Genomic DNA, 25,054 nt, shown 5'->3' with positions numbered 1-25,054 from the left:
GCCAAACACACCTGTGAGGAGGTGGCTTGGTTAATTGGATAACTGATTACACCTGGCCACCTGCACAAAAGGTGAATGGGTAGAGATGGTTTAACCAAATTACAACTGTGTGAATGTGTGGTGTAATGCCTGACAAATGTACAGTTTCAAAATATATGCTTGAATTACTTTTTTAAAAAAAAAGCTCCCACAAGGGTAGGGCAGAAGAATCTGCTCTGGTGAAATGTTGCTGTCAAGTGTTTCTGGAAATGATCATTTAAGGGATATAAATGCAAGCTAAAGCACATGGACAGTAAGTTCATGTATTTGTAAAGATAAATGTTAAATTACAAACAGAGGGGGGAAACTATACTGTATTAAAACGTTTCATTTATAATAGTAACTTCATTTAAAAAAAAACCTGAACTACAGCATGATGGTGAGACCAGTAAAATATTATATAAAAGACTAGAGAGTCACTTATTGAATATAATAAATATGAAAAGAAATCAACCTATAGTGGAACACTTTGAGTGAAAGACGGGAATAATTTAAGATTTGTACTTTTAGAACAGATCAAATTTGACAATGTACCATTAAGAAGAATACAATAGAACACATGTATGAATAGGCTTGACACAAGAATGAAACAATATTAAGCTCTTTATAAGAAACCTCAGAGTCTGCATTATGGGGATCAAGTTAAAACTTTTAAAGGACTATATAGAGCACTACATAGTAGCAGTGCAAGGCTTATAATGAGATCACAAACACAGATTCAAATTGAAATAAACCAACATATTTGCTTTGCCATCAAAATCCTACAAGTACCTCCACTGTTTGTTTTCAAACGCATGCTGCCTTGAGAAAAGTATGAAACATACCGAAACTTTAGCCAGACAGGAATTTTTGAGCAAAGATATAATGGAGGATACACCTGAAACTTTCATAGAATAGTGTAAATGTTCCACGAACGAGGACAGCCGAATAACCCACCAAAGGGCAGTCAGTTCACTGAGGTCTCTATAGAGAAGAGTGTGGCACCCTTTAGGAACTGATAACAGACAGGAATAAAGTTGGCTCCTAACCTTTAGAAAAAGAGTGTGAACACACTGGACTTCATAAGAAGACGTCTGATTGTCCACAGTGGTATATATTTCCTATAAGTCTGATTAACCTTACATGTCCAGAACTGCCAATGACATTTCAATAACAAACAAAAGAGTAATCCTTATCAGTAAAAAAACAACCCCTATACAGGTTTAGCTTGGTCAATTTGTATGGTGCTTTAATGCTTCGCCTGTCCTGGATTTATAAGTGATGCATGACCACCCTCTGGTGGTACAATTCGGCATAGCGTGTCAATAAAGTAAAATGTGATATATAACAACACTTGGAGGAATCAGAGGTATTCTTTGCTTTGTCGAACACCTATTTTTCTGAGTTAATAATTAGACTTGTTAAATGATACATTTCTATGTTAACGCATATATTTTCATTATACGTATTAGCAGGAACATGACGCGATGCCTTCAGTTATCACGTGACACTGGTTATCCAAATGGATAAGCTGACAAAGAGACTACCTGCACAAATCCAGGAAGTTGGAAATAGTGGACAGGTCAGTGACATTAGGGGTATTGTGCTATAACATTGTCATTAAAAATAAAAACGTGTGTTTGGATACATATTAATCAACAAGGGCGTTTAAGTGTATTTATTGTGAATATTAACAAGCGACCGCATGGTCTTTAAATCTGAACAAAGATAAAAGCATTTCCAAATACCGAGTAATTATGGTTAAAGAAGAAAAAAACGTTTTATTTTTTAGAGTTTACTAAAGAGAAAAATAGCCTACTATTTGTATTGTAAATCGGACGGCAATGTGTGTACTGACAGTAAGGTATAGACTGGATTGGAAAAGTGGGTAGGGTGCTTACGAAAATTGACCACTTACAGGGTAGAAATAAATTGCATTTATATTAAAAGTTAAAATATACATTTTAATATTTAAGTCCTCGTGCATAGAATTTTATTGTTATCATTTCTAAGCGTTGTAAGCGATGATGGACAGGACGCTTGCTATTCATTTTTTGGTGCGGTGGTGTATGTGACAGATATGCTGGATATTTCTAAGCGACCTGCTATGTAAAACCCCGTCATGATTTTCCTTGGAATTCAACATATTTTTCTTTGTCTGGTTTGGACAGATATATGGAAGTTACCATTTATGTACATCGTAATGTAAAATAATAATAATAAAAAAAAATCATATTTTACGCTGTTGTTTCTTTTGCTCTTCAGAAAAATGCAACCCTAGATAGACCCAGGGATCTGATCAATGCTCTTCTTCTTCTTCTTCTTCTTCTTCTTCTTCTTCTTCTTCTTCTTCTTCTTCTATTTTCTAAATATTCCCCACGTGTGTGAGCTGTCTTGAGGGGTGAGGGGTTAGTTCAGTTGTTTTCGATTCTCCATTGAGTGATGATCACCACTGACTGCAAAGATGAAACCACTAAACCTATTTAATGTGGCAGATTTGTACCTTGAAGTATAGAGCAGAAAGTATTGGTGCATGACAAAGCAAAAACAACAAACAAGCCCATTGGACAGATCTTTTATAATGATACAATATCTTATTTTTTTCAGTACACAAGTAGCCTATGGCAGAAGAGAATGACTTCACTGTTGCTGGACCTTTGGAGACGCCTGTTGTTGAAAACGAGGTTCAGTCACTGCCACATGCGTATTCCTGCACCCTAACACCGGAGCTGGTCGCTAAGGCTAGAGAGGAGCTTCAGGAGAAGCCAGAATGGAGACTCCGAGACGTCCAGGCTCTCAGAGATATGGTCCTAAAAGATTACCCAAACCTCAGGACTCGCTTAGATGACGGCTTCCTGTTGCGTTTCCTCCGGGCTAGGAAATTTGACTATGACAAAGCACTACAGCTCCTAGTCAACTACTATGCCAGTCGACGCAGCTGGCCGGAGGTGTTCCACAATCTCAGGCCGTCGACAATAAAACACGTGCTGGACTCGGGGTTCCTAACTGTCCTACCGCATCCAGACCCTGACGGACGCCTTGTCTTGTGTCTCCGACCAGGTATTCCATCCACTGTAACATAGTAGAATCGCTTTTATCTCAGAAACTACAGGAAAAATCAGAGTGGGGGTTAGTAGAACATGCTGGGAAACATGCCTCTAGTTTGGATAAGGGGTGATTTCCAATAAAAGAGATTCAAATGTATTAGATATGTATTACATTAAAAACATCCCAAGGCACTATATAGATGAACAGTTAAGAGCAGGTCAGCAGATGCTTTTTTTTTTAGTGCACGCATTGACCATGTCAACAATATTCTGTTTACAATTTACTACATTCTTCCTGGTTTGGCCTTTTAAGCATGCCTTTTTTTTAATAAGCAGACCGTGTTGACAGACCACTTTGTTACTCAAAGACAGTCCTGCCTTTAGGAAATCTGCTTGGTTTGATAATACAAAAAGTTATCAAGTTATCTTAAATATGAGGCTGGCAATTCAACTAGTAATTTTTTTTTGCATATTTCTTCATCCCACCTGTAGGGAAGTGGAGACCTAGTGACTACCCCTTTTTAGACACTATCCGTGCAATATATCTGACTCTGGAGAAACTGATCCAGCCGGAGGAGACCCAGGTGAATGGGCTGGTTATTCTTGCAGACTACAATGGGGTTGGCTTGGCCCATGCCTCTCAGCTAGGACCTTTCCTGGCCAAGAAAGTGGTGGGAATTCTTCAGGTAAGGGGGCATCTCGAAGGTGCAGTTTGCTATTAGAAATCTGTATTACACCCATACACAACCAATGGTAAATAATATATGCAGTATTATAGTAATGGATGAGTCATTAGTCAACGTGATTTAACTATGGCACCATATTTTTACAGGTATGATGATTGCATTGCAGTTTTTGTTTTTGTGAATAAGCTGTCCCCCTCTGATTTACAAGTCATTTTAGTCTGATCTGACTTTGGTAGCAGGCTGACAGTAGATTCCTGGTTGGCTGCACAGATTACTGAAGCAGTGAAAGTCTCAAAAACATTCAGGAGAACAGATCCTTCTTTGCAGATTTTGGTATTCAATGAGGAAGAGTCGCCTATCCTTCCACAACAGTTCAAACGCTTTGGAGACTCCAGTGTTATGGCATGCCTTCCTGTTTTTTTTTTTTATATGAATCGGGTATGATATTCTTTCACTAATAATCATGTGGAGTGACATAAACCCCACCCCTTTGTTTTCAGTGCTGACGTGTTCTTTTTTGTAGCAGTGTTTAGTGATTGAGGCTCAGAATGTTGTGGAGCATGCAGTGAAGGAATGCAGGCTTAGAAGAACTGATTTTTGTTTTTCCAGGATGGGTTTCCGATTCGGATAAAGGCAGTCAACATCATAAATGAGCCCAGGATTTTCAAGGGGATATTTGCCATCATCAAGCCTTTTCTGAAGGAGAAGATGGCACAAAGAGTAAGTAACTATTAAGTGGTGATAAAAACTAAAGATCGTTCAAGCACGCTGCCTATAACTTTATTGAAAAGCTATGGTGTGAGGACACTATAAATGAAATTGGTACAGTATGGAATTAAATATCTCCTTTGTTTACTGCTTTGACGAAGGATGATACATTTCAAAACTGACTGATGTATTTAAAGACCAACATGCTTTATGTGGGACGAAAAATATCCTGCATGTTTCTAAACATGCAGGATATTTTAATTCTAAACGTGCTATTGAAATCAGCCTTATATATTAAGACTGCCTTAACACAGTAGACGGCATTGTCTGTATATAATAAAAGAAGACTGTAATATATATATATATATATATATATATAGACTGAACAAATAGGATGAACACAGGAATAGCAGATACTGTTCAAACATGTCCACTTTTTTTTGTAATCACCCTGTACAGTATGTTTATTTTCTGTGTGTTTTCTCTTATTCTTTCCACCTAGTTTATTCTTCATGGGTCAGACCTAAACTCCCTTTATCAAAGAATCCCCTCAGGTATCCTCCCTGAAGAGTACGGGGGCGCAGCTGGTAAACTGAACACTGCAGACTGGTCAACAACCCTACAAAACTCTGAGGAGGAGTTTGTGGTGGAGTTCTGCCAGCCAGATCCACTAGAGGGCGCCGCTCTAACAGACTCCATGCTGTTTGAAGGGGAACCCTCTGAAGCACAATGTGATGATTCCTACAGGGGAGTGAGGTCACAGTTATATTACTGTTACTGATATACAAAAACATTTGGGGTCAGTACTGTTCTTGTGCAGAAGCATATACAATGCTTAGTATAGATGTAAAAAGGAGGGCCATTCTATGGGATAAGCATTATGCTAATAACATCTTGAAGGGTCCAGTTTTAAAAGGAAAGCATGCCCCATTTATTTTAATGAAAATAGTTGCAAATAGGTCAATTATTTTATTGTTTTGTTATATTTAGAAACAATGGAGGAAAGCTTTTATAATTGGTGACAGTGACACCACCAAGTTAATTTCCATTATGACATTACATATTTATTAGAAAAATGATTCAGTACCAACAGCCAATCAGCTTCCAGCTCTAGCTGGCTTCTATCAGGTGGCAGATGCCCGCTGGAACATCACAGTATCAACTGTGTATCAAACTCAAAATCAATACACACAAGTGCCGGGTTTATCATTCCGTTGTCCTGGAATGGGGTCGGGTCAGTTTCACATACTTCAAATGTGTAAAGCACAGAACAGTACTACCCAAAAGCAATAAACTATTCCTTACTGATCAGATTATCTTTTTTTTTCTATTTAGCATTAGGTTTCATTTTTCTTCTTTGAAAAAGGTTTATATAATCAGCATTGTGTTTTTTTTTTAATGTTTTATTTCATGTACAGTAGAGTCAATTATCCAAACTAATTGGGACCGCTACTAGGTTGCATAATCGATTTGTATAGATAATCTAACAGGTATTAATAACAATTACTGTACCTTTAATAATGTATAGAATAAAGTCAACATACAAAAGTATTTAGTACACAAGTACCTACTGATGTTATATAGCTGGTAACCTATTCTATCACATTAAGCATACAAAATTACAAAGCTTTACAAATCATTAAATTAATGCAATTAATTTAATCTACAGTTAATGTAATGAAATACTGTCATTAAACGTATGATATACCTAACTTTGAAAATCAAAGAATGTAATTCAGCACAACTTTGACACATTACAGAACTTTAGGAATCATAAAACTTCAAAAATTCAAATACTTTGATACTTGCTGTTAAGGCATTGTAATAACATGCAATTGAAATGAATAAAAGTTCTTGGCTGCTCAATAACAGACAAGATCTCCAGCCCTTACTGATGAAATAGAAGAAAAATCAAGAGCGAGGTCACTGTTTTAATTTGCTTAACTGCAACAATTTAAAGCACACAATGCTCCATCTAAGGTTTCGGTGGTCTGAATAGTTCTGTAATTTGCCTCAGTCTGCTGGTCCTTTTTTGGGGAAGCTAAATCTCATAGCCATTGTAGCAGCAGAAGCTGTGTGTGTAATACACCACACGCAATTCATCACGTGGTTACAGGTGTGTTCGGTTGATTAGACAGTACGGTTGATCAAAGATCAGATAATTGACTCTCTACTGTATATATAAAAGGAGAATAACGTAAATGTCCAGTGTTGCAAAACTTTTGAAATTAAAGAGACGACAAAATATATGATTTTAGATATAGACCGCATCCATTCTTGTAATAAAATAACTGGTGATAATCTGTATCTGGTTATATCAAATAACACGTCTGTCTTTTGTAATTGCCAAATGCATGTGATTTAAATGTGGCATGAAGCTGTATCTAAAATGCATTTTTGCTTCATGCTGACAGTGAGCTTTTATACGATTCTAAATATAGATTCCGATAGATATAGACATGTTGGTAGAAATTGGGTTAGCAAAATATGATTTTGCCTTGTGGCCAGAGAATTAGTTGCTCCATAAACATGTTTTTCATGTTACAACCTTTTGATTGCCATACTAAATGGTACTCTGAAGGGACCTTAAACATTTAATGTGCAAATGTAACGGCCAATATCATCTTATTATTTTAAAAAATAATTTATAGTAAAATGTATCTGTATATTTCAGTGTTACAGATGGTTTGAGTCTCTTGGAGAGTTAACACAAACCACATTCGGTTTCAATGCATACTTAATGACAAACTGAACAGAATCAATTCATTTTCAAAATAAATCTCTTTTCAGCCACCAGACTGGTAGTCATTTTATGTAATTGATTGACTCAATTTCCATGTAAACAGCTTGCATCACAACTGATTAAACAGACTCTCGAAGAGTTCAGACTATGTGTTGATTATGTGTTGACTGCTGTTGTCTGTTTTGTGTTGCCTTGTTCGGACACCTGTGTAAATCATTTGTGAGGGTAAATCTCCCCACAAATACTTTATTTTAAGCCTTAAAAGGGGATGATGATGCTTCTGTACATTGTGCCAAACAATTACTCTCAGGAATTCAATCCAACTGTTCTGCAATTATATTACAAGCTATTCTAAATAAAGTTCAAAATGAAAGCGTGTCCTGGTGATTGTCTCGGAGAAAGGATAATTCAGTGCAAACCATCAGGCTAGGGGGATTAAATAATCATCTTTAAATGAACCTTGATGTTGAACAGGTGCGTCAAATTTAAACGTGTACAAGCTCCAGTTTAGTTTACTAGAACTAACGTTTATAAATTCACGAAACCTTTACCAGCTACTACTGCACAATGCAACCGAAGTCGCAACAAGAAGCTTTAAAAAAAAAAAAAAAAAATCTGAGAAATGTTTTATTTTATAGTGCAAAGCCATACAGCATAAACACATTGCTTTGTTCAATGAGCTACAGCTAGGCGTATACAGTTTCATCAGCCTGCCAACCTAACTCTTCATTTTAGATTAAAAAAACACAAATATTTTACATATTTGGCAAAAGCATCTTATATAGCAAATCTGTAGCACTTGACTATAAATTATTTTTTCCTTGCTGAGATTGAATTTTTGTAAAAGTAATATTTTCCAGCTTAACTAAAAAAGCACAATAATCAAGAAATAGAAATATAACATGATTAGCAGTAAGGTGCATTCAAAATAAATCTATAAAACATAAGACATTAACTTAAACACAGGTCTTAATAGAATGTTCAGTGCACTGTTGGTTTAAATTTTATATAAGAGCGAATGTAATTGGAGCAGGTCTCAGACTACAAGGACGCATATTTTATATAACGCATTCAGACAAACAATTTTTACATACCCACAAGCAACAGCATTTTGCATAGCAGTGATGGAACAATGTTTTAACAAGTCAACTAAAAACAAAATTACATTTTAGAACCTACAAGGGGAAAACAAATAATAATAATTTGGCTTCAGAAAAAAGGACTATTAAGAAAATGTGCTTTGTGGAGAAAGATGGAACTAGTTGAATTCCCTGTTGGTGAGAACGACTGGGGCAATCAGGGTCCAAATGTACAGGACCAGGCAGACCCAACTGGACGTCATCTTCACCCACACTGCAGGCCACTTGCTGGTCATGGTCTTATAGTCTGCATCAGGGCTGTGGATGGAGAAAAATAACTATTCACTTTCTATGTATCAAAAGTGCACAGGAGAGCTCACAACTCTGTCCTTGGCTCAACCAACAAAATAAAAGCTTTGAATCTGCACCAGAAAATGTTGTTCACTGACCTATACCAGTTGGTGAGAGTCATCATGATGTACAGTGAAGCCAGGCACAGCATGAAGTGGAAGAAGGAGTAGCTGTACTGAACCGCATCTCTCTCATTGTCTTCAACACGTCGTGGTCCATTCCCATCCTCAAGATCTCCGCTGCCCCCTGCCGCGGTGTCATCCAGCATCACCGAGTCGTTGGTGGACAGGGTCAGCTTGTTCACTTGGGAGTTGTTGGAGGAGCGGATGCTGCATTTGAAAAAGCAAACGGTTTGGAATTGTGAGTTTCTCCATGGTGTAGCTCTTCACTAGGTTACATTTAGGACTGGGGAGTTTGGCATGTCTGTAATGCAGTGTAGATGTCATTTAGCTTATCCATCACCTATCACCTACCACACTCTTGCTATTTTTTTTTTTTTTTTTATAAATCTCAGAACTTTCATCCACCAATCACGAAGCTCCATTAGAGCAGGGGTTCTCAAACTCGGTCCTGGGCTCCCCCTGAGCTCTCAATTACTTAACAAGACCCTTAATTGAACTGAACCTGAAATCTGCAACAGAGCTGAAAACAAGTAAAAAGGTCTAATTAAGCAAATTATCAGTTTATTTAAGGGTCTAGTTCAGTAACTGAGAGCTCAGTTGGAACAAAAACCAACAGACACAGGGGGTCCCCAGGAACGAGTTTGAGAACCCCTGCATTAGATGCTGCTACTACTATATGGCAGATGACTGTGGAACATGCAATGAACCCGTGTGACAAAGTTACAAGTTGTTGAGTTTGAGAAAATACTAAATTAAGCAAAAATAACCTTGATTGGAGGGCATTCCGATCTGGCTCATAACTTCCTGATGCGGTCATCTACTAGACGGTAATGCCCGAAACAAGGTCAGGTAAAACCACTGTAATGTTTTGACCTGCATTAGAATTCAGTCACAGGTTTTGCCAAAATGCTGCTCTTTTGAGCTAAGGTTTTCCCAGGTTAGATTTTTGGTTTTAACTTCTTACCTTGAGAACAGGATGCACAGGATAAAGATGACAAGCCCAACAATGCTCTGGGCATCCCACCACTGCAATGACTGATGAGGGGCTGGAGTTTCATCACCAGTAATCACTACAGTCCTGTTTGCAGGCACCACGGTTGGAGCAGCAATCTGCTCAATAATACTAAGCAGACTGGGGTTACAACTCCGATCTAGATCAGAAACAAGACAAGCAGAAACAAGAGTTAATAGAAATGAACAGCACTGTTTTTTAAGCCACGTAATCAGAAAATATTAGTCATGCAAAATAGAAGGTCATAATTATTTTCTTGCTTATATCAGCACACAAGGATAGCTGAACACCTGGATTTCTTCTATGGTGGCCACTGCTTTCATTTGTGAATTTAGTTTTTATTCAAATTGCACTGAAGGTTTTACATATGCCTCCAAACTGCATTTGCTGTTGGCCCAAACGTGGCAATAAACTATGTGCAAGAAGGCCTCTGAAAAGTGTATAAAATGTCTTGATCTGAGTTCAGTTCTTACCAGGTTCATTTGTCATTGCTGACCATGTAAGGTACATTGTATAGAGAGTGATGATGGAAGACTGCAACAGGCCTGAGCGAGGCTGAGCCTCCTAGAATACAAAATGATATATTTATGTTAGTAACATGCATACAAGGATACGTATTAAAAGTACAATACGGTTTCAATGGGTGAATTGCAGTGATCTAAAAGAAGCGTCCTAACTGGGGATGATCCTGTGGTTAGTATGGAGGACAGTATTAATGATAGTCTGCAGGGTTTCAATTGCAAAGAAACAGATGTTTCCAGATAGATTGCAACAATGTGTCAGTCTTCTTGTAGGATTGTAAAACAAGGTACTGTTAGTCCAGTGTCTCTTTAGGCTTAAGAGTTGTACTAACTTGTCACTCATATGAGATTAAAAGATTATATTAAGTATCCTTTTCAGCACTGAAGAGAGTGAGATATAGGTGTCAAATACATTTCTATAACACTCAATGCAAAGATAATTCAACAAACTCACCGACTCTACGAGCTGGTGAGCTACTCAACAAAAAAAGATGGTGGCACCCACAGCTAGCATCAAACTGTGCTACAAAGCAGATCAGCTTCACAACGGTAAATGTAAAAAATTATTAAAAAACAAAAAAATAAAACAGTGCAAACCGCAGAAAAAGTAACTATAAAGACATTATTATTGTAAAACAGTTTTATTGCATAACATTAAGGGAGAATTAACTACATTTTAGCATATACGGCCACCAAGCTCCAAGAAAGTCTTAAATGCGACTTAAAATCTACTTCAGAATATAGATTGACCAAGTCTGGGTCATAGTTGCGCACTTTTGCACGTGTCTCTGCATTGCACTATGTATCAGTAAGCTACCATTATAGCTACAGCTTCCATCATAGAATCGTCTTTGTCAGATATTTCAATACTTTTTTCTCCACATAAAACCTCCCTGACAGCTGCAGCAGCCACTGCAATGACATCCATTAAATTAACAAAGCGTTCCTAAATACCCAGAAACGTTGAACTTTTAGGAATGTTTTTGTTGACACTAAAAACTACTGTTAAGTTTAGGTATGCACTCATAGTCACAAAAAAGAATGAATGGAATAAATTACTGTCACAAATGCCCCTACAAAGTAGCTAACTGCAAGAAAAATGTGCCCCACCCTGTATATTGCTGACAATTCTTGCCATTTCAGGTTGCCCCAGACCTGGATATTTGGCAATGCAAATATGTATTTAAAAAAACAGCCACATATCCTCAAAAAAATGTTTCATGTCAACAGATGAATCATTGGTTTCCTTTCAATCTGAACTGTGTACCGTTTATTACACTGAGGGACCTCAAAATGGCTAGGACATGCTTCCGGTTTCTAAAAAGCAATGCAACAAGGTCTTAAAAGCAAATATGAATTGTTAGCTTGGCAGAGGTTTCCTTGTAATTGTCTTCTCTTTTGTATGAATTGTGTAATGTTTCAGTTGTAAGTTTCCCAAGGCACTGACGGAAATGATGACTCATTAAGGCTTTCCTGACCATGACATTAAAAAAGCAAACGAGCAAAACAAAAAACACAGTAAATGGTATTACAGCATTTAGACCAGGGCACACACAAATATACTGCTATAAATAGTGTGCACACTGTACCATTTTATTTCTCATGATCTCATGATTTTGCCAAAAAAACAGACAATGCAGAAAAGAGTAGTTGGTGTTATATGGAATGCAACTCCTTTCGGAGCAAAAATTGATCTTTTTCGTAGTTCTAACCTGATCTTCAGTTTGGGAGATTCTTTATCCAGTAGTTCTACAATATGTGATCCAGAGTTCTTTACAACAACACATAAAGCTTACCTGAACTTTAGGCAGGACAGAGGTGATGGAGGCAGCAATGCAGAAAAGCATGTTGAAACTGATGAAAAATTTGTTTTCAATACAACCCTCAGGTTTGGTGTAAAATACATAGAAAAGGACAATGGCCACAATGGACAGGACGTAGTTTAATCCAGTGGCTGATAGTAAGGCTGGAAAAAGAAAATGAAAGCTATGGTTGACATTCAAGTACACACAAATAAATGCCAGCTAAAATGCCATCCCTCTCTGTTACAGTATACAGTCTAATAGAATTAAAGAATTCTGTGTAGAGTAACATGACGTTTGACACATTCTTATTAACTCTGACCAGAATTATATTAATCATGTTCATATTCATGTCTTTAAACCTCACAGATCAAAACCTGTCGGGCTCAGAGTAGCACTGCCATTATAGCACAGGTACACTCTCTAAAGCCAACAGGACATTAACATCTTGAAACTTGTTTCAAACAGCAATATACATTTTTTAAGCAGTTTAAGTAAATGTAGTTCATGATGGCATTAATATATACAGTGTAACGCACTTAATATCCCCATTACCGTGCAGAGTTATTTGGGGATATTATGCGGGTTGGGATATAAACAGGGTCTCATGTTATCCTATGGCGCCACCACGCAGTAGAAAGTAAGGGACATTTAAGCACTCCATATTCAACAGTTTTACATATAAACAAAGAAAACTGAATATAATCCATATCTGTACGTCTTTTATTGCAATATTGTACTAATATTACAGTACTGTAACAACAAATAGGTTTTTCTAAAGAATGTTTACTTTAATTAAACAACAGCAGAAATTATTTTTTTGTCTAGAAAGCTCAAACAAACGCGAACAATTGCTTTAATTAGCTAGCTGACATTATATCAGTGCAGGGGGAAACCAGTCCACTAAAACACTTACCGCACCATAAGCTTAAGTTTATTGCTGTAATGTAACATAATTACTGTAGCTAACAACTCAAACAATGCTATGTGTACAATCTAATAAAATCAGGAACAACAAAGCCAGATACAGTTACTATATTTAACGTTAAAGTTAGTTACTGTTTCTTTCAATTTCTTAGCTAGCTGTTGCTAGTGAAAATGATTAGTCTATACTAACGTTAAACACATTTAAAACCAATGTGGGTGGTTGGCTTGGTAACACTGCAACATAGTGTACTTTACCATATAAAACAGTACAACAGATCCTACCTTAAATTTTTTGATTGTGAAAAGAGAACATCGGTTGAAAAACGTATTGTCCTTATTTTAAAAAGATAAGGGATAATAAGCGGGGTTACTAATGATATTAAAATAGTTAATTTAACATAGAAACCTATGGTGAGTGGCAAGTGGTTTTAAAAAAAACGTGATAAGCGGGTTGGGATATTAACCGAGGGGAAGTTAAACTGGGTTACACTGTACATATACCTAGTAGATAATGACCACAGACATTAGCGCTCAATTATTCTGCTAAAGAGTTTTTTTTTTTTGCACCGCTACTTTTTTCAAACTGTAGGGTTTTTTTTTTTTATTAAAGCCACACACACCAAACTATTTTTATTTTCGAGGTAAGCCCCACAATATCAACATGCTGTCTAACTAACAGTGTTGTGTGCTAATTAATTAATCTATGTCTGGAAGTAGACTAATAAAAGTAAAAAGAAAAATGCACAGTACTTAGAATTGCAGTTCACTTGTTTAGAAACTTCTACATGTTAGAAATGCAGCTTGTGTACTGGTTTCAGCTAAAAATGAAAAGACATTAAACACCAAGTCTATTGCTGTCATTATTGCTGTCATGCACTTCACTGTGTATCTCTCAGACTTGTTGAGTCTTGGCTCTGGTTGAGGAGATTCCCTACCTGCATACCAGCAGCGTGAATTTCCTTCTTCCATCTTGTCAACCCAGGACTCATTCCAGGAATGGGCAAAATCCACCAAGAGTACCAGTTGTATAAGGATAAAGCAAAAGGCACCACAAGTGCCTATGACAAACCAGGCTGGAAATACAAATCCATTATTTAAAATAACCTTTTTTTATATGTTTGGATATTGTCTCAACACAGAAGGTGCCAAAATGATTTTGCTTTTTTTTATTTTTTTTATATTAAAATATATTTTGACACTCCTCTGAGTTGTTTCTACCAGACCTACCTCGAGTGAAAGGGCCCTCTGGGATGTAAAAGGCACCGACTGTAACAGCAATAATGGCGGCAATCTTAAAGAACCAGAACCTGCAAAAAACATCAAGCAGTCAATACAAATGTTTACATACTGTAAACAGACACTACATATAAATCTGCTGTTGTTTTCATGGTGATCTACAATGAGATCAAACTAAAACAGCAAGCTTTTGCTGGCAAGGCCTGACCTGTACCAGTAACATTGTAACTGTTGATACTTGAAACATAGATATTCACTACATCTTCAAAACTTGAAATCAGCAGACCTTTATAATTCTGCCTAGAATTATTATTCTTATTTAGTGGTTAACTTAAATGTATTAATTGTTATGAAATAAAAAAAAAAACTTCATGTTCGTTCTACTCACTGCATTAACTTATTTTCCAATACAAACTTTAAATTGGGCCTCGTCCAAAAATTGAGAACTCACCCATTATGGATGGCAGCTCTGGGATCTCTGCTATTTTTAACATTAAGCATAAGCAGAGAGAAGGCAAAGAAGGAAATGGCCAGTCCAAAACACATCCGATACACGGCCTTATAGCCCACAAAGACATCGCAGTTCACAAATCCATCTACCGTCGGGATCTGCGTTCCACGACCCCCTTCGCAGAATCCTGGTATCTATTGGAAAAACAGGAAAACAATGCTAGAAGAGAGTTCTGATCTAGGATAATAGGAAAGCTTTCGTACCAGCTGTCAGGTCTTGGATTTATTACCCATTTTCAAAAGAAAAATCCAAAACAATTATTTGGAGGGCTGAATAGCAACCTCAATGTAAACCTTGTTCTGTTTTTGCTTTTATTCCCAAAGTGATCAGACTCTACTGTAAGCGGGGGAGCGTGACAGGAAAGACAAAACCAAAGTAATACCAGGAGCTTGTCCCCATTATATTTTGGTCAAGACATTTTAATGTGCTGCTAACATTACCAAGAGTTATAATAAGCAGGTTTGAATGCAATAAAATCAAGTGTACCATCTCCAAGCATAAAACACATATGGTAAAACTGTATCCATGGTGTTAGACTATGGGAGGCATCAGAAGTTCAATCATAAATTGCTCAGTGACATCTACGTATAGCCTCCTCCACTTCACTGTCACCAGGGATTTTATTGTCACAAAAAAGGCAGGGAAATGGAAAACTACAACTAGTTTGGTGGTATGAAAAGGATTTGGTTTTAATTACCTTTTTTAGTTGCTGCTCAATCCCCGGAGCCAGCATGATGCAGGAAACCATGGTCCCAAGCAGCAAAATAAAAGCGTAAATAAGGCGGGTAACTGTAGAGTTCTTGCTGTTGGGGCAACATCTGCACAGCAAGCATGTGGCACTGCTGCACAAACATGGTATCTGAAAAGAAACACACACACGAACAAGAAACTGAAAAATCAAGTGGGACAGGGACACAGAAGCATGCACTTTCAAAACTTTTTAAGGACTATTTTAAGGATTGTTTTGTTATGTACCATTTCTTAAAGATCCCTTCATCAAGTTTTTCAATTGTTTTAGAACGGGCTAGAAGTTTATCCTCACTTTTCAGAGCACTTTTTCGTCTTCAGACAGTCAGAGCACTGTTTAGTCTTCAAAGTTGTTTTTATGTAATTAAAAACAGCACAGGCTACTTTTTCGCTACATTTTCTTAAATGTGAATTACTGTACCTTAATAGATTTGTCCTTTCTATTTGGTGAATCTGTCACATCTCTGGCTGGCATCTCTGAGTGTGATGCCCCAGATACTGTGCCTATGGTTTATAGCTAGTGCCTAGATGAAGACCTCTATCACACATGTAACTGATTGCGGTAACCAGCTGTTTCTATGGAAACTGAACGCGCTCTGTTCTTAGAAGCCACAGCTACAGTTTTTCTACATATCAGGGCCACACTTCTCAATGGACACCTGCCTTTTATCAACACTTGGCTGTAATCAAATCAGGCATCCAGGTGCAATTCATAGCACTGTTTGGGTCTGATTCATCCAAAGTGCAATTTGCACCTGTTACCTAGGCTTGGTGGTCCAGTGGTTAAAGAAAAGGGCTTGCTACCAGGAGGTGCCAGATTCAAATCCCGGCTCAGCCACTGACACACTGTGTCTGACCCTGAGCACGTTACCTAACCTCTTTGTGCTCCGTTCTCCAGATAAGACGTAAAACCGAGGTCCTATTGCAAGTGACCCTGGTGTGAAAAGGTGTGTCCCTGCAACATATACTACTTTTGAATATGGGCAGACAACAAAGCACTATTTATTATTAGTGTTCACAGAAGGCTAAACTAGGGATAATATTTTTTAAAAAATAGCACTGAATCATATTTGAATATAAAATGGATAAGGGTTGTTGGTGCTTTAAGAAGTTGGAAACACATTGGTCATGTGAGCCATGGAAAGGCTCACATGACCAATGTGACGAGCAAGGTCATAGCTTGATAAGAGTCAATTAGTGGCTGCTGAATTCGCTTTCCTGTAATCAGCCATACAGTATTCCACATGAACAGAGACAGCAATAGTACTATCAAATATATACAGTATACAAATTATACAGACGTGCTCAAATCTGTTGGTACCCTTACAGCTCATTGAAATAATGCTTCATTCCTCCTGAAAAGTGATGAAATTAAAAGCTATTTTATCATGTATACTTGCATGCCTTTGGTATGTCATAGAATAAAGCAAAGAAGCTGTGAAAAGAGATGAATTATTGCTTATTCTACAAAGATATTCTAAAATGGCCTGGACACATTTGTTGGTACCCCTTAGAAAAGATAATAAATAACTGGATTATAGTGATATTTCAAACTAATTAGTTTCTTTAATTAGTATCACACATGTCTCCAATCTTGTAATCAGTCATTCAGCCTATTTAAATGGAGAAAAGTAGTCACTGTGCTGTTTGGTATCATTGTGTGCACCACACTGAACATGGACCAGAGAAAGCAAAGGAGAGAGTTGTCTGAGGAGATCAGAAAGAAAATAATAGACAAGCATGGTAAAGGAAAAGGCTACAAGACCATCTCCAAGCAGCTTGATGTTCCTGTGACAACAGTTGTAAATATTATTAAGAAGTTTAAGGTCCATGGAACTGTAGCCAACCTCCCTGGGCGCGGCCGCAAGAGGAAAATCGACCCCAGATTGAACAGAAGGATAGTGCGAATGGTAGAAAAAGAACCAAGGATAACTGCCAAAGAGATACAAGCTGAACTCCAAGGTGAAGGTACGTCAGTTTCTGATCGCACCATCCGTCGCTTTTTGAGCGAAAGTGGGCTCTATGGAAGAAGACCCAGTAGGACTCCACTTTTGAAAGAAAAACATAAAAAAGCCAGACTGGAATTTGCTAAAATGCATATTGACAAGCCACAATCCTTCTGGGAGAATGTCCTTTGGACAGATGCGTCAAAACTGGAGCTTTTTGGCAAGTCACATCAGCTCTATGTTCACAGACGAAAAAAAGAAGCTTTCAAAGAAAAGCACACCATACCTACAGTGAAACATGGAGGAGGCTCGGTTATGTTTTGGGGCTGCTTTGCTGCGCCTGGCACAGGGTGCCTTGAATCTGTGCAGGGCACAATGAAATCTCAAGACTATCAAGGCATTCTGGAGCAAAACGTACTGCCCAGTGTCAGAAAGCTCTGTCTCAGTCGAAGGTCATGTGTCCTCCAACAGGATAATGACCCAAAACACACAGCTAAAAGCACCCAAGAATGGATAAGAACAAAACATTGGACTATTCTGAAGTGGCCTTCTATGAGTCCTGATCTGAATCCTATCGAACATCTATGGAAAGAGCTGAAACTTGCAGTCTGGAGAAGGCACCCATCAAACCTGAGACAGCTGGAGCAGTTTGCTCAGGAAGAGTGGGCCAAACTACCTGTTAACAGGTGCAGAAGTCTCATTGAGAGCTACAGAAAACGTTTGATTGCAGTGATTGCCTCTAAAGGTTGTGCAACAAAATATTAGGTTAGCGGTCCCATCATTTTTGTCCATGCCATTTCCATTTGTTTTATTACAATATTATGTTGAATAAAAAATCAAAAATAAAGTCTGATTTCTATTAAATATGGAATAAACAATGGTGGATGCCAATTACTTTTGTGAGTTTCAAGTTATTTCAGAGAAAATTGTGCATTCTTCGTTTTTTGTGGAGGGGTACCAACAAACTTGAGCACGTCTGTATATACCAGCAAGGCTTGGTTCCATGCAGCTAGTAAAACTGGGACGGCACCACAGCCTTCTGTTTAAATAATTTCCTTAAACAAAACCAACCATTTGGCCTGCACTGGCCCTGAATGGATTCGGTTGTCTGTACCCCAAGGCTAAAACAACCTTTTGAGGATGACAAACCGGCCAGTCAACCATTTTTTACCTTCTATCTTGGCTCAGGGCATATAAAGTGAAACTGTATGCAGCACACCTGCATTAATTCACTCGAAAGCTCACCGCGCCCAAGTGGCATACTGAAGGAAGGTGCAGCTAAGCCATTCGATCTTATTGCTGCTAGTTTCGCTTCATAAGCCCTGGTGATATTCGGTTTCAAGTAGGTGTCTTGTCAGTAAAACACAAAAAGCTTCGACTATTTATCAAAGATAATTTTCTGCAGACGGCTCTGTGATAAAATGGTCGCCTAGTCGCCTTTTTTTGTTTTGCATTACTTCACTTTTTTTTTTTTTAAATAGAGACTACATTCGTAAGGTCAACGGAAAGCATTACTGGCGAATTGTATTGCAATTACAGTTATTAATATTACATGACTTGACAAATAATAATTGACTGGTATTATTTTTATAACTTAGTTTTACAGTCTTTGTAGTCGTGTGTTACATTAAAACTCGTGGTACAGTTTATAAACGGACACATCACTTGACAAGAAATTATTTTTTGTTTGTGTTTCCTGTTCAAAAGCAATCAAGTTGAAATGTAAACAAACTTACACAGCTGGCGAGTGAACAGGCCCCTAAGACAGCTCCCATCGTCTTCCCAGATCAGGTGGACCACTTCCTGGTACCTACGTTCTCTCGTTCTGTTTTTTTTTTTTCCTTTGCCTTTTTTCTATATTTGCTTCGGATATTGCCTCGCTCACCTTTTGCCGAGACTAAAGACTGGCTAAACACCAATTACTAAGGCGAGTAACTGTACTTCTCCCTGTCACCTTGTTGTTTCTCGTGAGATTGCTCTACCCACTCCGCAAGAAATCGAGCTGCGTCACAAGCGATGATGTCATTACGTTAAACATCATCGCGTTAATTAAGCCATCTTGGTTAGACAGTGAAGCTGTAACCTATAATGATAGTTTGGTCAACAGATTAAGAGTTTATGGTTAAAATTCCCTAATTTTATTTTTATAGTTAATATTTTTGTTGTTATTTAAAGTTACAAATCCATTCTATTGGAAATGAAATACTGTACCTGTATAAACATTAGCAACTGATGTTTGTTTTCCAATGTACGCTTCCTGAAAAAAGGTATCCATACCAACATGTTGGGGAAATAAGTTATTCTCTGTTTGTTATAATACAGTTGTATTGGGCTTTATCAATTTTGCTAGAACCAGTCTAATCAATTTAGTTGTAAAATCTGTCTGCTTCTTTTATCACTGTGGTTTAGGGCAACTTAAAACAAAGGATTACAAACCTCAAAATCCTGCTTAAGAACCTAATTTATCCCCATGAACAAATGACCTCTGTAAACATACAACTGGTGCATCTGCACTAACATGGGTGTATCAGTTCTGGATGAAGTGACAGGTGAGAGAGGTCAGGATCACATACTGAAGTTCAACCAGAATGATTGAATTCAATATCCTAATTACATTCTCCGCTGCCAGTGCTAGGTTGAAGCACTGCCCTATCACCCTGCCTCATGATTTGGTGATCTAAACTGGCATATCCCCTCAATCACAGTGCGCAGAAGAAGCCTTTTTTCCAAACTATCCCCTTGACGCCTAAAGGAAAACATTCTTGCCCATCAATCCATGCCCATTTCCCTGAATGTAGTCACAGATGGCATTGCTGCCTATCACCGGGGCACCACCCAGCCAGAACACCTCCTGTATAGAGCAACTTAGTAAAGAAACACAGGCTAATGTGCATCTGTAACCGCCAGGTCAAGTTTTAGATTCCTAAACCACTAAATGAATAACCTGGTTTTATTTACTTATGTATTTTAAAATAAGTACATGTTACTGAAATTCAATAGATATACATTTGTGAAGAAACTGAAGAGAATCTTATGATGTGGTAATTACATTTAGTACAGATAAAAATGAATTTAAAAAAAAAAAGAGGAGCAGGATTTTGAATGTTCTCTCTCTGGGGGGTAATGTTATTGATGCTGGTTAATGTTTAAACTGATCATCTTCTAAATGGCTTCAAACTCACTTGAGCTCCCTCTGTTTCTGCTTGACATATATCTAAACACATTTTGCATCTTGAAAGAATGATGCTATCATAGAGAGAAATGGTTTTGACCGGTTGTGAATACTATCTCTAATCAAAACACCAGACATGCGTTTTTCCCTCTTTTTGTTTTGTCCAGTCAAAGCTTTGGCTAATGTTTAGCTTTTCTTGGCATTTCCATTGACCAGACAAGCTTGAACTCCTGAACCTTGAAAAGAATTTCAAACTAGTTTAAACCAGCATATGAAAGCCTTTCGTGGAGGCAGTGGGTCAGCAGCCAGTCCCGATTAACCCACTCATCAGAGTAACAGCAGCCTGCCTGAGGTGTACTGCTGTAGCTCCTCAGCAATCCATTCACTCTATAACCGCTTTAGAACAGAAGTAACCAATACTGATTACAAGCTGAATCAGTAATGTGATACCAATTCAAAACCAGGAATCTCTCAAGTATATACAACAGTTACTCTGTCTTGAGTTTTGAGAAGTCTTTCCATCTGCACATAAGCTTATGATGGAACTATATGGCAAAGGCAAGACAGGGGACAAAGCAGTGAAGTGACCTACATAGCTAACACCAGCTTTGCGGGTTAGATACAGTTAACACTGTGCTGGCATTTGATTCCAAACTTGGTGTGTTATTATTTAGTTAGCTATTAATAGCTTTGAGAAGTATGTCTTGCCCTGAGCTGTCTGAATACAGACTAATTGTGAAGATGTTTGTTCAGACTTTTTACACTGTTTGCATTTTCAGACCTTACCTGAAACTTGCAGGCCAGAATAAATATTCTCTCTCTCTCTCTCTCTCTCTCTCTCTCTCTCTCTCTCTCTCTCTCTCTCTCTCTCTCTCTCTCTCTCTGTCTCTCTCTCTCTCTCTCTCTCTCTCTCTCTCTATATATATATATATATATATATAGAGAGAGAGAGAGAGAGAGAGAGAGAGAGAGAGTGCAGAGAATTAAAAAAACAGCAAACAGCTCTATATCCAAGGAGAATCAGGATCCAACAGGATACTCATCAATCGCTAGGAATACATGATGAAAAACAGTAATCGATAAACTGAAAACTCACTATTTATTCATTTGAATTATTATAATACTTAATTATTAAAATAGCAACCTGTTATTTAGTAAAGCAGACTCTATAATGACTTACCATACAGATATGTTTCCATATGCCCAAATATACTGTGTGTGTGTGTGAGTCTTTTAAAGTTATGTGTATGTATAAAAACTGAATCACACACTTGTAACCACTTTGTACCATTTTATTCTTCAGGTCCATTTTTTTTTTAGAATCTCTTTTTTAGTGTCAGTCGGTATAACCACTGTAATGATTGATTTTATTTAAGTATTTCAATATCTGAAGATCTTGCATCTGGGAAATAATTTACAATAATAAACATCTTTTAAAAGAATGGTGCTTGAAATGTGAATACATTGCGAACTGAACCACTTAACTTCATATGTGCCAGAAGGATTCATAGCCTACTACAGTAAAACATTTCATAGAGTAGCAGTAGATCTCCATTGTTCTTTAACCAGCCATACTATTGTTATTATTATGAGACCAGCACAATGCAGGAAGATACTACTTAATGCTTGACGGGTCCTTCTGGTGCTGTTGGTGGGAGTATGAGGCTGGCAGCTCTTATCGGTAAAAGCTCTGTAAACTGAATCCTAGGTCTCCTCCCAGCCAACATGTGACTGCAGGACAGGTAGACAGCTTTCACTTCTTGTCAGCAGGTTACTGGAGCGACCACATTTACACGTATTCAAAGGTATTGTGGACATGAAGTATGCCTGTGACACCTATAAAATAAAATGTAAAAAGTTATTTGAAATGTAATTCCCTCTGTAGTATATAACAATTGATTTACCCGAGTGTTCACTATTTATTGTTTTCTAAAATGGTCACAACGCATGAGATAAACAAAACAGAAGGTTAAATTAAGAACCCTTACATCATCTTAGCCAGATCTATAATAGCAGCAGTTTATACTGCAGACTTATCACAGTGATACATTCCTGTAGTGTTAGTTTGAAGTGTATAAGCACTGCTACAGTGTACAGTCATCTTCTTTAACAATGACATGATTTTTCACAAAGAATGTCATAGTCGTTGTCTCGCCATCTCATATACAAGGCACACCTTTACATGTGAGTCTATTCCTGCTATACTCCTACTGCATGCTTTCACTACTCTGAGGAAAGTTTCACTGTCACCTGCAGTAAAAGTTCACAAGACTGTTAAGAGTGGAGTGGGTGATATATGCATACCCAATGGATAAATAGGTGAGAGGGACACACATATGCTTTACTCTTGAACTTACTTTCAACTTTCTGGTCTTTGCATCCAGTGAGTTGTCACCAGACTGGATATCAGGTCTGAAAGTGGGGTGCAGCTCCGGTGTGAGGTGTTTAGCACTGCTCTGTCTGCAGTCGCTGCTTTTCGCAGTACTTTTCCTGCTGTCGCTGACGGTGAAGCTGGTGTTGGTGGACAATGCTGTTCTTATGATTCTGTCCGCAGTGAATACAGTTGAGCTTCCAGATGGTGCGTGAAGAAGGAGTCTGCTGGTAGGAGCGAGCTTTTTCTTCATGAGGTGAGCAAACAGTTTTTTCTCCTCATTCATCTGTCGCATTCTGGTCAGCTTCTGATGGTCCAGCCGTTTTAGCGTCTACGGGAAACAAACAATGGAGTGGGAGGGGAGAGGGGGTTATTGTTTTGTCATGTGAACCCCTTATAAAATCTTACTGAGCCAAGCATGACACAAGGATGGTAAAACACATTAAAAGCATTGTGGTGGGGTAGCGCTGTGGCTCCAGATGTTACTGGCAGGAAAGGAGACTCGGAAACAGGGAAGCTGTAGTTTCAGCGCTGTGGCACACATTTATTTACAAAAATAGAACAAAAACAGTAACAAACAAAACAGGGCACCAGGGCCAAAATAAAAGGTTAAACAAAATATAATTACCTTCTATTCAAAATAAAGGTTTCAGAATGCCCAGGCTGGGCAGAGCCTTCACTGGACTTTTCAAAAACACAAGTCAAATACTCTGTCCCTAAACAAAGGATTTGGCTTTCTCTCTCTTTCTCTCTCTCTCTCTCTCTCTCTCTCTCTCTCTCTCTCTCTCTCTCTCTCTCTCTCTCTCTCTCTCTCTCTCTCAGTATTATAAATCCAATTTCTATAGACCTTTAATTGAATGCACTGTAAATCAAAATGTTAAGGATGATTATGGAATAGGTTATAATTATAAACATGTTAGTGTTTATTGTAATTCCTTTTAGATTATTCTTTAGACACACACTCACACAAATAAAAAACATATACCAAATCATCTGAACAACTGTACATTAGTCACTGGAGTATCCGAGTTACCACAGTGTGTGGAAAGTTAGCTACTGTCTAACTGCTAAACGTCATTTGAACAGTAGGTAAGATATAATGTAATTAGCCACGCCTTTGTTGAAATAAAACAACTGTAAATATTGAGTGCATTGCTTTGATACAATCAGCTTTGCAAAACCTAAAACAAGGAAATCATATCAGTCGCTTACAATGGTTCCGTTTTGAGTAATACATCATAACATAGTCAAGACAAGTACAAGGTACACATGCAGTTATCTGCTATTAAAATGTAATGGTGTTACACTGAACTACTGTAAATACATTTCTAATAAAACCGATCCAACGATTTGATTGGATAACAAACCAAAACTGTCCTGGATTCTCAATAAAACCAGACAGTAGGCCTACATTAAGTGATACACATGCTGGTTCAAAAAAAGGAATTAGAAGGAAAAAAAATGAATGTCATATATTCGAGAATAATATTTATTCTCATCAAATATTCCTGCTAAACGGACTATACTTTCCAGAGAAAATCTAAACAATCAGGATTGCTTAAGATAATAATTTAAACAAATAAAAAATAAATAAACAATAAAGACACGAGCGCCATAATTTGAAAAGTTCTAACCTGCATTAGTTTTTTCTGCTCCTTGATGAAATTATTATTCACAGCCTGGGAGGCTGTCATCAGATCGGGTGCACAAAGTGAATAAATAGGATCATTTTTATACAAAAACGACAAGGAGATGGCTGGGCTTGCATCCATTTCCCCGGACAAAATATGAGTCTGTCAGAGAAGGTTGGTCGCCGCAGTGCCCTCAGGGTTTAACGAATCGATCATTTCCAGCCGAACAGATGTAGCGCGGGGCAGACTCTCATCTGTTGTGCTGTGCGTGTGGTGATGGGTCTGACTCATAACTCCTGGAGAGTCCTGACGCGATCAGCAGATAGTTTAATTCCCGCTTCAGTGGAGTTCTTCCACAAGCTTGGTTCAGAAATTCCACAGCCTGGCCAGTGGTTTGAAGGGCTAAACCCTGGACTTTAACATG

The 25,054-nt window shown here is 37.9% G+C and overlaps 3 protein-coding genes across 3 annotated transcripts; 1 reads left to right on the top strand and 2 right to left on the bottom strand.

Annotated features, from left to right (window-relative positions):
- The first annotated feature begins 1,469 nt into the window (after positions 1–1,469).
- On the top strand, positions 1,470–7,575 carry LOC117429805 (alpha-tocopherol transfer protein-like). The gene is made up of 5 exons (XM_034905438.2): positions 1,470–1,600; positions 2,626–3,078; positions 3,558–3,751; positions 4,361–4,471; positions 4,962–7,575. The coding sequence occupies exons 2-5, from the start codon at positions 2,640–2,642 to the stop codon at positions 5,238–5,240; spliced, it is 1,023 nt and encodes a 340-aa protein (XP_034761329.2). The 5' UTR covers positions 1,470–1,600; positions 2,626–2,639; the 3' UTR covers positions 5,241–7,575.
- Positions 7,576–7,816: 241 nt separating this feature from the next.
- Positions 7,817–19,485, bottom strand: LOC117423274 (serine incorporator 1-like). The gene is made up of 10 exons (XM_034038806.3): positions 19,193–19,485; positions 15,461–15,622; positions 14,704–14,897; positions 14,244–14,323; positions 13,952–14,089; positions 12,084–12,253; positions 10,240–10,330; positions 9,719–9,905; positions 8,731–8,961; positions 7,817–8,599 (listed from the first exon to the last, which is right to left on the bottom strand). Exons 1-10 carry the CDS (start codon positions 19,229–19,231, stop codon positions 8,461–8,463), a joined length of 1,431 nt encoding a protein of 476 aa, XP_033894697.3. The 5' UTR covers positions 19,232–19,485; the 3' UTR covers positions 7,817–8,460.
- A 2,427-nt stretch (positions 19,486–21,912) lies between these two features.
- Positions 21,913–25,037, bottom strand: LOC131698606 (uncharacterized). Its single transcript, XM_058991121.1, has 3 exons — positions 24,634–25,037; positions 22,986–23,330; positions 21,913–22,464 (listed from the first exon to the last, which is right to left on the bottom strand). Exons 1-3 carry the CDS (start codon positions 24,769–24,771, stop codon positions 22,333–22,335), a joined length of 615 nt encoding a protein of 204 aa, XP_058847104.1. The 5' UTR covers positions 24,772–25,037; the 3' UTR covers positions 21,913–22,332.
- Between the last annotated feature and the right edge of the window lie 17 nt (positions 25,038–25,054).

Source organism: Acipenser ruthenus, chromosome 18 (genome assembly GCF_902713425.1).
Source record: "Acipenser ruthenus chromosome 18, fAciRut3.2 maternal haplotype, whole genome shotgun sequence".
NCBI classification, from domain to species: Eukaryota; Metazoa; Chordata; class Actinopteri; order Acipenseriformes; family Acipenseridae; genus Acipenser; species Acipenser ruthenus.
The sequence above is the reverse complement of the archived record's forward strand: the minus strand, read 5'-3'. Positions and strand labels throughout refer to the sequence as shown.

Excerpts from the sequence above, each read along its gene's own strand:
- LOC117429805 (XM_034905438.2), top strand. The coding sequence starts at position 2,640 with ATGGCAGAAGAGAATGACTTCACTGTTGCTGGACCTTTGGAGACGCCT. Across the intron at positions 3,752-4,360 it reads AAGTGGTGGGAATTCTTCAG|GATGGGTTTCCGATTCGGAT; the intron begins GTAAGGGGGCAT and ends TTGTTTTTCCAG. Across the intron at positions 4,472-4,961 it reads AGGAGAAGATGGCACAAAGA|TTTATTCTTCATGGGTCAGA; the intron begins GTAAGTAACTAT and ends CTTTCCACCTAG.
- LOC117423274 (XM_034038806.3), bottom strand. The coding sequence starts at position 19,231 with ATGGGAGCTGTCTTAGGGGCCTGTTCACTCGCCAGCTGT. Across the intron at positions 12,254-13,951 it reads TTCACGCTGCTGGTATGCAG|CCTTACTATCAGCCACTGGA; the intron begins GTAGGGAATCTC and ends TTCTTTTTCCAG. Across the intron at positions 10,331-12,083 it reads CTGTCCTGCCTAAAGTTCAG|GAGGCTCAGCCTCGCTCAGG; the intron begins GTAAGCTTTATG and ends TTTGTATTCTAG.
- LOC131698606 (XM_058991121.1), bottom strand. The coding sequence starts at position 24,771 with ATGGATGCAAGCCCAGCCATCTCCTTGTCGTTTTTGTATAAAAATGAT. Across the intron at positions 23,331-24,633 it reads AGCAGAAAAAACTAATGCAG|ACGCTAAAACGGCTGGACCA; the intron begins GTTAGAACTTTT and ends TGTTTCCCGTAG. Across the intron at positions 22,465-22,985 it reads CAAAGACCAGAAAGTTGAAA|GTGTCACAGGCATACTTCAT; the intron begins GTAAGTTCAAGA and ends TTTATTTTATAG.